This window comes from Cnephaeus nilssonii (assembly GCF_951640355.1).
Source record: "Cnephaeus nilssonii genome assembly, chromosome: 9".
NCBI classification, from domain to species: domain Eukaryota; kingdom Metazoa; phylum Chordata; class Mammalia; order Chiroptera; family Vespertilionidae; genus Cnephaeus; species Cnephaeus nilssonii.
Window position 1 is genome coordinate 43,639,610 of NC_137080.1, and position 12,278 is coordinate 43,651,887.

The 12,278-nt window shown below is 34.3% G+C and overlaps 1 protein-coding gene across 2 annotated transcripts in view; it reads left to right on the forward strand.

The window, feature by feature from the left end:
* Positions 1-12,278, forward strand: part of ASCC3 (activating signal cointegrator 1 complex subunit 3) — a 253,509-nt gene that overhangs the window by 143,561 nt on the left and 97,670 nt on the right. For both annotated transcript variants that reach the window (XM_079780725.1, XM_079780724.1), the window contains exons 21-25: positions 3,748-3,973; positions 5,573-5,727; positions 8,939-9,037; positions 10,204-10,372; positions 11,196-11,416. In XM_079780725.1, the coding sequence (XP_079636851.1) occupies positions 3,748-3,973; positions 5,573-5,727; positions 8,939-9,037; positions 10,204-10,372; positions 11,196-11,416 (870 nt within the window). The remainder of the gene's footprint in view (positions 1-3,747; positions 3,974-5,572; positions 5,728-8,938; positions 9,038-10,203; positions 10,373-11,195; positions 11,417-12,278) is intronic.

Genomic DNA, 12,278 nt, shown 5'->3' on the forward strand with positions numbered 1-12,278 from the left:
TAGTTTAAGTTTAGGCCATCATTAGTTCCATAAGCACTCTCTTAGCTCTGTCAAATTATATTTCCTTCTCTGTTTCTGAAACTTTATTCTCTCAGTCCCTAAGATAAATCCTTGGCTCAAGTAGCCTATGATTTTATAAAGAAATCTAGATTTAACTTTTCTAAACTTCACTTATCAAAGACTTATCATTATTTCCACCCAATTTATATTATTCCAGATAAAATGTCTTATTTGTCACATGGGATTTTTCCTTCCATTTATTTTAGTTTTAGGAAACAACTATGGGTTCTGAAATTAAAAACAAAAATTTATATATTTTCAAACACAGTGGAAAATTAGGCTGGCAGTTTTTTTTACAAGAGTTAACTGTGAATTATGATTAAAAAATCTATTTGATAGACACAGTAATATTGTGTTCATTTTATTTATCATTCTCTGGGCCTACTAAGAGCCATCTTCAGATTTATAATGGATATCAGAACTGTCCTCTTAGTTCTAAATAACATTTCTGTTATTAAACTTCTAATACTGAAGTAAAATAACTTGGTTGTCAAAAGACAAATATACATTTCATATAAAATGTAAAACTAAAGCCCATAACTCTTATGATCATAATTTAAAGCTGTATCATCTACTCCCTATTTAAAATCTTTACTCTTTTTTTATCTCTTTTTATAATTTTGACCAGATTTAACTTTTTTTCATTTTCAAATACAGACATCATTAGATTTTGTAAGATGTCTCCAAGTTCATAATTTTAAAATAATCTTCAGTAAAAAAAAAAAAAATCTGCAAAGTTAATGATAGAGGGAGGAAGACAAAACAAATGGAAACTAACTGTACAGATGGTACAAAAAGTCTTCAATTATTGTAACTTTCTATATGTATCTTAATGAAGTTATTCTCAGACCAATGAATTTAGAATCTTGGAGCAAAGTTTAGAATTGTTTAGACCTGTCTTTGAATAAATACTCTGGCACCAACTATCTGTTAGGCCTTGGCCAAATTATTAACTTCACCAAGCATTAGTATCTTTATCTACAAAATCACATAGGGACCTGTCAAATGCAGTTGTTATAAAGAGTAAATAAGATAATATATTGCTTAGTTTATAGGGAGTCATTAATATGGTAGTTACACTCATCAATATTTCTTTTGTCACCCTTTACTCACTAATTTTTCTCTCTGACTAGATCCCAAAGTTTTTGTTTTTTAAAAAAATATATTTTTATTGATTTTAGTGAGGAAAGGAGAGGGTGAGAGAGATAGAAACATCAATAATGAGAGAGAATCATGGATCAGCTGCCTCCTGCATGCCCCCTGGGGATTAAGCCCACAACCCCAGGCATGTGCCCTGGGCCGGAATCGAGCCTGGGACCCTTCAGTCCGCAGGCCAACGCTCTGTCCACTGAGCCAAACTGGCTAGGGCGAGATCCCAAAGTTTTCCTTATTTCTCTAAATAGCTTTATAAATTTAATCATCTCACTGTAATAGCCTATCATACAGAGTGTCCCAAAAAATGCATACATACTTTAACAGCTGATAGCTCAACTTTGAAAATGAAATATATTTGATAAGCATTCTGTTTATAATTATTCAAAGTGTGTATATACATATTTTTAGGACATCCTATATGCTAGATGGCCTCAACAGCCTCCTGAATATGTTGCAGTCCTTTTGTCTCTTCCTGCTTCATTCCTATTTAGCGGGTGTAGAGTGGAGCTTCCTAAGAACTTGGAAATAAGGCTACCCTCTGAAAGTTAAAAATGATGGCATCCACATACATATAGAGGTTATTTATTCTTGTATAGAAATAATAATTAGGTGTATATGAGAATAGATGTTGCCTACAGTTAAAGGATGCAACTTGACAAACTTCTTTTGAACTGAGTCTGAATTATAAATTTATTGACAGATTGAAAAGTCCAAAAAGAGATAGAGGAAGACATAAACAAGTGGGAGAATATACTGTGTTCATGGATTGTAGAATCAACATCATTAAAATTTCCATACTACCCTAAGCAATCTATAGATTTAATGCACTCCCCATTAAATACCAATAGCATATTTCACAGACCTAGAACAAACAATCCAAAAATCAATACAGAATAAAAAATACCCTGAATGGCCGCAGCAATCTTGAGAAAGAAGAACAAAGTAGGTGGGATCTCAATACCAGATATCAGGCTATATTACAAAGCCATTGTTCTCAAAACTGCCTGGTACTGGCCCAAGAACAGACATAGACCAATGGAACAGGACAGAAAACCCAGAAATCGACCCAAGCCATAATGCTCAATTAATATTTGACAAAGAAGGCAAGAGCATACAATGGAGTCAAGACAGTCTCTTCAATAAATGGTGTTGGGAAAATTGGACAGATATATACAAGAAAATGAAACTAGACCACCAACTTACACCATACACAAAAATAAACTCAAAATGGATAAAGGATTTAAATGTAAGACCAGAAACCATAAAAATCTTAGGAGAATCCATAGGCAGCAAAATATCAGAAATATGTCATAGCAATATCTTTACCAATACAGCTCCTAGGGCAATGAAAACTAAGGAGAAAAAAAACCAAATGGGAATACATCAAAATAAAACTAAGGAGAAAACCAAATGGGAATACATCAAAATAAAAAGCTTCTGCACAGCAAAAGAAACCATCAACAAAACAATAAGAAAGCCCACTGCATGGGAGAACATATTTGCCAATGTTCTCTCCGATAAGGGCCTAATCTCCAAAATTTATAGGGAACTCATACATCTTAACAAAAGGAAGATACACAATCCAATCAAAAAATGGGCAAAGGACTTAAATAGACACTTTTCGAAAAAAGATATACAGAAGTCCAAGAGACATATGAAAACATGCTCAAAGTCACTAATCATCTGAGAGATGCAAATCAAAACAACGAGGTACCATCTCACACCTGTCAGAATGGCTATCATCAATAAATCGACAAATAACAAGTGCCGGCGAGGATGCGGAGAAAAAGGAACCCTCGTGCGCTGCTGTTGGGAATGCAGACTGATGCAGCCACTGTGAAAAACAGTATGGAGTTTCCTCAGAAAATTTAAAATGGAACTACCATTTGACCCAGTAGTCCTACTTCTAGGAATATATCCCAAGAAATCAGAAACACCAATCAGAAAGGATATATGCACACTATGTTCATAGCAGTACAATTTACAATAGGTAAGATTTGGAAACAGCCTAAGTGCCCATCAGCAGATGAGTGGATTAAAAAACAGTGGTACATCTACACAATGGAATACTACGCTGCTGTGAAAAAGAAAGAACTCTTACCATTCGCACAGCATGGATGGACGTGGAGAGCATTATGCTAAGCGAAATAAGCCAGTCGGAGAAAGAAATATCACATGATCTCACTCATTTGTGGAATATAATGAACATCATAAACTGATGAACAAAAATAGATCCAGAGACAGAGAAGCATCGAACAGACTGTCAAACTTCAGGGGGAAGGTGGAAGGGGTAGGGCGTGTAAGAGATCAACCAAAGGACTTGTATGCATGCATATAAGCATAACCAATGGACACAGACACTAAGGGGGTAAGGGCATGTGCTGAGTGGTGGGGGTGGTCGGGGAGTTGTAAACTGGGGAAAAAGGAGACATATGTAATACTATATGTAATACTTTAAACAATAAAGAATTTAAAAAAATAAAAAATAAACTCTGTTACTTAACCACCAATTTTCCTCTTTTTATTCTTCAGAATGCAGCTAGAATTGTCCGTGCTCTTTTTGAAATTGCTCTGAGGAAACGTTGGCCTGCCATGACCTACAAGCTCCTGAATCTTAGTAAAGTCATTGACAAGAGGCTGTGGGGTTGGGCTAGCCCTTTGAGACAGTTTTCAGTCTTACCACCACACATTCTAACAAGATTAGAAGAAAAAAATCTTACTGTGGATAAGCTGAAAGACATGAGGAAAGATGAAATAGGTAAGAAGGAAGCAAAAATGTTTTAATGTGTTCTGTGCAATAAAATATTTCACTACATGTAAAAGTATTGTGAATTTTCACATTACTCAAGATATATTTTTATTATTTTTATGAAATTTCTTTTGTATTTATCTAAATTCTAATAGAAGTCCCTCCAAATTTTATGATATCACTTGAAAGAATTAGCAGTTAAATGGAATGTAGATCATCACACCCATAAGTTGAGTATTTTACAAATGGAATCTCAGCTATAAATAATGAGAATTAGTCAATGAAGCTTATCCTCAATTTATTTTTTAATATTTAATTCATTTCAAATTCTTTTGTTATATATATTAGTAGTATTATATTAAAAAATTATGTGCACATTTCTTCAAAGTTTCTAACTGAACTTTATCATTGTGCACATATGTATCTTTAAACCCAGTTGTTACTAGGGTCACCAGACCAAATAACATTTAGACTTCTGCTTTTTTTCACATAATATTGAAAAATTATTCCAACATTCATTTCCACGTACCTTAACATTTTATTGGACAAACCTACAATGCATTGACTAGGTAATATTTCAGATTTTAAGTAGGTAGATATTACGTATGAAGGGAGTCAGCTGAACAAAAATAAGAGGGAGGATTGCTGCTGCAAAAGGTCCGAAGATGTGAAAAGAGGCTGAGATGGTTACTTCACTTGTAGTAAGAACACTTCTAAGACAGAGGGAAGTATCAATTTAAATATAAAGGAAGGATATGAACTAGGGAAATTGAGAGTATTCACATTGGGATATCATGTGTAAATATGTTATCAAAATAAAGAAAATCCACTTTAATTTCAAATTTGGATGAACATAAAAACATTTTATTTATTCATAAATGTGCTTTAAAAATTATGGAGAGCCAAGAAATATTGATATTATAAACTAATACAAAATAATATTGAATGTAAAAAATTTAAAAATTAAAATATATATAACCTATTTCCACTTAGTTGCTTGAACTAGAATAGGAAAATGTCTATAGTGACATCTATTTCTGACTCCCCCACCCACTCTGGTACTCACATACATATATCTATATTTTGAATCTGATCATTTATGAAAAATATCTATAAGTGGATAAAGTGGTTAATTTTGTGCTAGATTGACCATATTTAATATTTTATCTTTACGATTTTTTTGGAAATGGGCATGAATGAATGGGTTGCATTTTATTATTAGAGCCTTTCCCATTATATAGATTTCTGAAATAGAGCTGTATAAATTAATGGCTGTTTTCAAAAACCACTAAATATTTTTATGATGTGTCATAGAAGAAAAGAGGAACTGTTTATAGTAGTTTAAACACTATTAAGTTTCAGTAATTTTAAGAACCCTATTAATAGCTGAAGAAACCTTGATACTAGTTTTCAGAGCTATGAATTGCTAATTCAAGTTAACTATTACAAAATATTCAAACATGCCAGATCAAGAATGTCAACTATTCTCCATAGCAAATCATAAAAGAAGCAATAAAATCACCTTCTCTGAATTCCCATTTACAAGTCAGATTATATTGCTTTTATTCTGTCTGGACACATTTCTTCTATGTGATGTTTTCCTTGTAGGTCACATGCTGCATCATGTGAATATTGGACTCAAGGTCAAACAGTGTGTTCATCAGATTCCTTCTGTTACAATGGAAGCTTCCATTCAGCCCATCACACGGACTGTGCTCCGAGTGACACTGAGCGTCTGTGCTGATTTCACTTGGAATGATCAGGTAGAAGGGGAAAATACCTATCTCAATGTTCTGCAAAATGTCTCTGCTGCACATTCAACTATACCTCCTTACATCTGTCCTTAGGCATTTAGAAAATTCTCTCAAAAAATATATTATTACAGACTCATTTAAAACATTGTAGTAATATTTACTCTCATCCTTGAAGAAAATGTGTGGTATAATATATTAATACTAGAGGCCCGGTGCACGGATTCGTGCACCAGTGGGGTCCCTCAGCCTGGCCTGCGTCCTCTCGCAACCCAGAACCCCTTGGGGGATGTCAGGGGATTGTGCCGAAACCGGCAGTCTGACATCCCCTGAGGGATATAGTAGTGCACGAAGTGGCAGGTGGCCAGGTAGGAGCTCGGGGAGGAGATCGAGCTGGCCCGGGCACCGTGCCACTCCCACTCATCCCAGCCCCACTGTGCCTGCTGCTGCTGCTGCTGCTCGGTAAGCTTGCTGAACAGCACTCCCACTGTGGGAGTGCACTGACCACTAGGGGCAGCTCCTACATTGAACGTCTGTGCCCTAGTGGTCAGTGCACGTCATAGCAACCAGTCAAATGGTCGCCTGGTTGACCGGTCGCTTCGGGTTTTATATATATAGATGTTAACCAATGAGACCTCTTCAGAACACCTAGGAAAGCTAAAATTTCAACATTGAACAGTCTTTTAGTGGATTCAGCTTCTTAGGGACTTTGCTTAAATCTGACTTCTTCCATTTTCTCTGTTATCTTAGGATTTGCCATCTCTACTTATTCTGTCATTTTAGCCTACTAAAAATTCAAGATTCTCCATGTTGAAGGAGCAAGCCCTTTTTAAATCCTAATGTTTCTCAAACTATTACTGTCTTCTTTACCATTAGACTTGTAGAAAAAGTGTTCTACATTTTCTCCTGGTCATCTGTTTCTTTCCTACTGAGACTACTACTACCATTAGGGATCACCAAAGACTGACTGGTTACCATAATAAATGGCTTTTTTTTTTTTTAATTTACTTTGTTTACTTCTCTGAACATTCAGCACTGTATATAGTCCTTTAAAATGTCCTTCCTTGGCTGCCGTCACATTCCTGCTTTTGTTTTCGCCCCTTCTTCTGTTCTCTCTTCAATACCTTAGATGTTATTATATATGTGTGAAGATCCACGCTGGGTTCTCTTCTTATTCATCAGTATATTTTAAGGTCTATCTTTGTCCTGTTACTATGCAGAGAGTTGAGTTGTAGATAAGCAAGTAAGATTCAGTCCTTTCTTTCAAGAAGCCCGTAGAGGAGGATAAGTAAATCAGTAATGTAGTATAGCAATATTTACTTTACATGATTATTATAAGTGTATGCAGATACCTTTTCCATTACGTGACCTTCGTATATCTGTAATGTAAATGAGTTTTATTCAGCAACATGCTCTAAACAGACTTCTGCTTTTTACAACCATATTTTTTTACAACCATTATACAACCATATTTCTAACCCAAATATACTGTTGGTCTTAAAGTGGTCTAACTTTTAATTTCTTTAGTTTCCTTCTCTGTAAACATAATAATTATCTTTCTCACAGAATTTCTGTGAGAACTAGATGATATAAAATTATATTTAATATTCCTATCAAAAATTTTACATAAAATATAAAATTGTAGTTAGCCATAAACTCATATTTCAAGTTTTATATTTAATCTAGTGTTTTTGAAATGCATAAAACCTTCATGTTTTTTTTCCCCACAGTTTTCTTCTGTCAGTATTCACAATAAAGACTCCCACAGTTTGGTTTAATTCATCAGTAACTCTTAATTAGAATACTGTTGGCTGCAAGAATAAAAAACATGACTTGTCTCAAACTGATTCAAGCAAGAAAATTTATTATCTTTCACAATAAAAGGTCCACAGGTAGAATAGGCCATAAAGATGACTGAGTCCTTCTATCTAATCATATAATTCAGGGCTTAGCGTCTACATATCTTTTTGCTCTGCTGACACTGTTATGTACTCCCTAAATGTTTTCATGCTTTTTATTTTTTTATAATTTTAAAAAAATTGTTGCCCTAACAGGTTTGGCTCAGTGGATAGAGCATTGGCCTGCAGACTCAAGGGTCCCAGGTTCGATTCTGGTCAAGGGCATGTACCTTGGTTGCGGGCACATACCCAGTAGGGAGTGTGCAGGAGGCAGCTGATCGATGTTTCTCTCTCATCGATGTTTCTAACTCTCTATTCCTCTCCCTTCTTCTCTGTAAAAAAATCAATAAAATATATATATATATTTTAAATTATCACCTGAGGATGTGTTTATTGATTTTAGAGAGAGAGAGACCTCAATTTGAGAGAGAAACATCAATTGGTTGCCTCCCGTACATACCCTAACCAGGGATGTGCCCTGACCAGGATCAAACCTGCAATCTTTTTGGTGTATGGAGTGACGCTCCAACCAAATGAGCCACCAAGCCAAGGCACATTTTCATGCTTCTCTGTCCACATTTAAAGAGAGAAGGAAACACCCCACTGCACCAGCCCAGAGCATGAACTGTAAGACCTTTCCTTTAGTCTAATTGGGCCAGTATTGAGCTTGTGCCTATCCTTACCACAATCGTCAGGAGGGATGCCATAAGCTGATGAGTTTATGCTAATCAAAATTATTGCAGGAAATTGGCTCCTCTTCTGAGTCACTTGAAAGAGATGAATACTGAATAAGAATGGACTTTTTTAGGAAAAACAGGAAAAAGAAAAAGAGTGAGGAATGGATATTCAAAATATAGTATCCAATGGAATGTGATTTGTCTATAAAAAAGAAATGAAGTACTGAGGTATACTTTAATATGAATGACTTTGAAAACATTATAGTAAGTGAAAGAAGCCAGATACAAATGACCACATATTAAATGATTCCACTTATATGAGATGCCCAGGATAAGCAGATCTATGGAGAAAAAAGTAGATTGTGATTGTCAAGGGATGGAGGTTGCGGGATGGGGAAAGATAGGTCGTGACTTCTAATGAGTATAAGTTTTCTTTTTAGGGTGATGAAAATATTCCAAAATTTGATTATAGAGAATGATTATACAACTTTGTAAATATATTAAAACCATTGAATTCTATATTTTATATGTAAACTTTGATATAGCAATAAAGTTGTTGAAAACAATGGGTTCTGGGTATGCAAACAACAGTATATTCCTTACTTGAGTTACAATATACATAGTATAAAGATACTATTTTTCTTCTAGGTCCATGGGACAGTAGGAGAACCCTGGTGGATTTGGGTAGAGGATCCTACAAATGATCATATTTATCATTCAGAGTATTTTCTAGTTCTTAAAAAACAGGTAAATATCTATGTATGGCCAAATCCTTATTATGTTGCTATCATAAGTAGGAAATATAAACTAACAATTTCTGCTTTTACTTATTTTTCTATAAATTCTAGTGTCAAAGCTTTATTTATGTATTTGCATGATTTTAAAAGAAAATAATACTTAAATGTTACAGTATTGATATATTCAGTGTGATCTTAGTTTGAGAAATTGAATTGTAATTTTTATCATAGTTTGAGGCATGGCTTTCAGATGGATGGAATATATGAAATAAGTGGAATAAATAATATGAAAAGTTAAATATATAAGAAATAAGAAGAACTTCAGGTGCTATATAAGACTGTACTAAATAGTATTATTAAACACATTGTGATTTAAAAAAAAATTTGAGCACAAAACTCAGCTTTATTTACATAAATACAATGGCAAAAAGATAGGAGAAAAGGGGACAAAAATGAAAGTCCAAAAAGGTAAGAGACACCTAGTAGAGTGAGATTCTTAAATGGGTCCATCTAGTCACTGTCTTACAAAAGGTAAGTTTCAAATTAACATTTCATAACTCTCACTTTTCAGATACAATTAACAAACAATAATCATCAAATATGGCATTCCTTTTAAAATTATTCACGAAGCCCACGAGAAACTCAGTTTGATGTTAGTATATCTGACTCTGACGCTTCATTCCTAATTTCTCTTTACCAAAGAGAAAGGCTTCAGGCTGGGAGCCTTGGATGACAGCAGTAGAATTCATAGCAATGCTTTGTCTTCATTTCATTTGTCTTCATAATTACCCTCTATTTTGCCAAGTGGTTCTGTTTTTCCACCTAAGTGATTAAAGAAAAAGATTAAATAAAAATCATGCAGTTAAGTAATTGAATGAATAAAGTTTGGGAAATTCTGATAAAAAGTTGAATTGCTAACCTGTTAACTCATGATGATATGCATTGTAAATAATGTAAATTGAGTGTAACTATCACCTTCTGCTATGTCAAGTAGCCTCAGAAGGCAACCACCCACAAGTTTCTAAAATACTTGAATATCTCAGCTATTTATAAATCCAAGACATTTTCTTTATATCTGGTACATATTGCTGTAGATATCATTGTTTTAACAATAGACTACTAAGACCTTATGATATTAGAATATCCATATTCATTTTAGACTTTATTTCACATTAGGTCATTAGTAAAGAAGCTCAACTACTGGTATTTACAATCCCTATTTTTGAACCTTTGCCTTCCCAATACTACATCCGAGCAGTGTCTGATAGATGGTTAGGAGCTGAGGCTGTTTGTATTATCAACTTTCAACATCTGATTCTACCAGAGAGACATCCTCCCCATACAGGTAACATATTGAATAATAATTTGAAACATAGATGTTCCAAAATTGTTGTTTTAGTTAATGTTGAAAAGCATCTATGCTTTAAAATTGTTTGAATCTGGATTGAAATCCTACTTACAATAATTCAAGTCCATTTTAGTTTACATTGGCTAGACCAACAGTTCACTTGACCACTCTGTTTGGCCAGTTGTCTAATAGATCAAAAGTAATTTGTTATAGTAACCATTGTAGTACTGAAGTTTACAGATGGCTTTCATTTTCTACAAATTGGAGTAGATTTATTTATTTTTAATATATTTTATTGATTTTTTACAGAGAGGAAGGGAGAGGGATAGAAAGCCAGAAACATCGATGAGAGAGAAACATCGATCAGCTGCCTCCTGCACACCTCCCACTGGGGAGGTGCCTGTAACCAATGTACGTGCCCTTGACCAGAATCGAACCTGGGACCTTTCAGTCCGCAGGCTGACGCTCTATCCACTGAGCCAAACCGGATTCGGCTACAAATTGGAGTAGATATAGTTTTGTTCTGTAACATTGCATGTTTTTATACACCTCTCATCACATTACTTCCCTGATTAGAAAAGAAAGATATGGCACTATAGTTGACTTAAGGGGAACTCCCCCCAAAAAAGTGTCCAATGGGTCAATATTATAAATGTGGTAATAGGGGAAAAAGACCTGTAACTAGTATATAGGAATTTATGTTAAGCTTTTTTCCTCTCTAAAGAATTAAGGTTTGTTTTAATTTATTCCTGGGATACAGTATTCAGTATTGTGTATATTTTTCAGTTATTGTTTAACAGTATCTGATGTATCTTTTCAGAATTACTGGATCTTCAGCCTTTACCAGTCACGGCTTTGGGGTGTGAAGCATATGAAGCGCTGTACAACTTTAGCCACTTTAACCCTGTGCAGACACAAATATTTCATACACTGTATCACACAGACTGCAATGTCCTACTTGGAGCACCCACTGGATCGGGAAAGACTGTTGCAGCTGAATTAGCCATTTTCAGAGTCTTCAACAAGTACCCTACTTCAAAGGTCTGTCTGAAAGAATCACAGGCTCACAGTCAATTAGAAAAGGCATTTTATAATCTGTATATTAGCCCATTCTAAATATACTGACAGGACTCTATGAAGAGCTTTGTTATTCTCTTAGGAAATTTTTCTGGTTGGTGGAGGGGTGTTTGAGTGGGGGGAGAGCATTATTACAATAACTGGCCACCAGATCATTTACCTTAAATTTTGGAGTCTTCTACTTCAATTTCTAATATACATATGGTACTCACATGTCCTTTCCTCATCATAAGATATCTATACTTTATCAACATTTTCATTGGAAGAAACCTAATTCATAGTCATATTATAAGATATATAATGATTCATAACCCAAAGTCTTTAGCTATGAAGGAAATGCAAATACTTTAACAAATACAGTTTGATCATATACAGAAATGTAGAGGTAGCTTTTATTCCACTTTTCTCTAAGTGACCATATCATTATGTCGCAATGTAAAATAACATGGCACGTCAAACACGTATTGATTTTCAGTGTTCCTAAAATGCAAAATACTTACAGTTTAAAAATATTATTTTTTAGGAAAGCTGATTCATAGTTGTGATTGGAATTATGTGCTATTTTTCTGATTTTATTATTTCAGAAATGTTTTAACTTCCTTTTTTAGTGACTTCTAATTGGTGGCTTTTCTTCCCTGATTAGTTTTCCTACTTCTCAGATTATTGATCCATTAATACACCATTAGAGCTCTACTCTAAATGTGAAACATTTTAGAAAGGAAAGCATTATTTTTCAGTGAATAATCTGTATGTAAATTTGGATTATTAAGACAGTTTGTTTTTTTAAAAAAAATAAAAATAAAAGGGATAACACCTAAACCAGGGG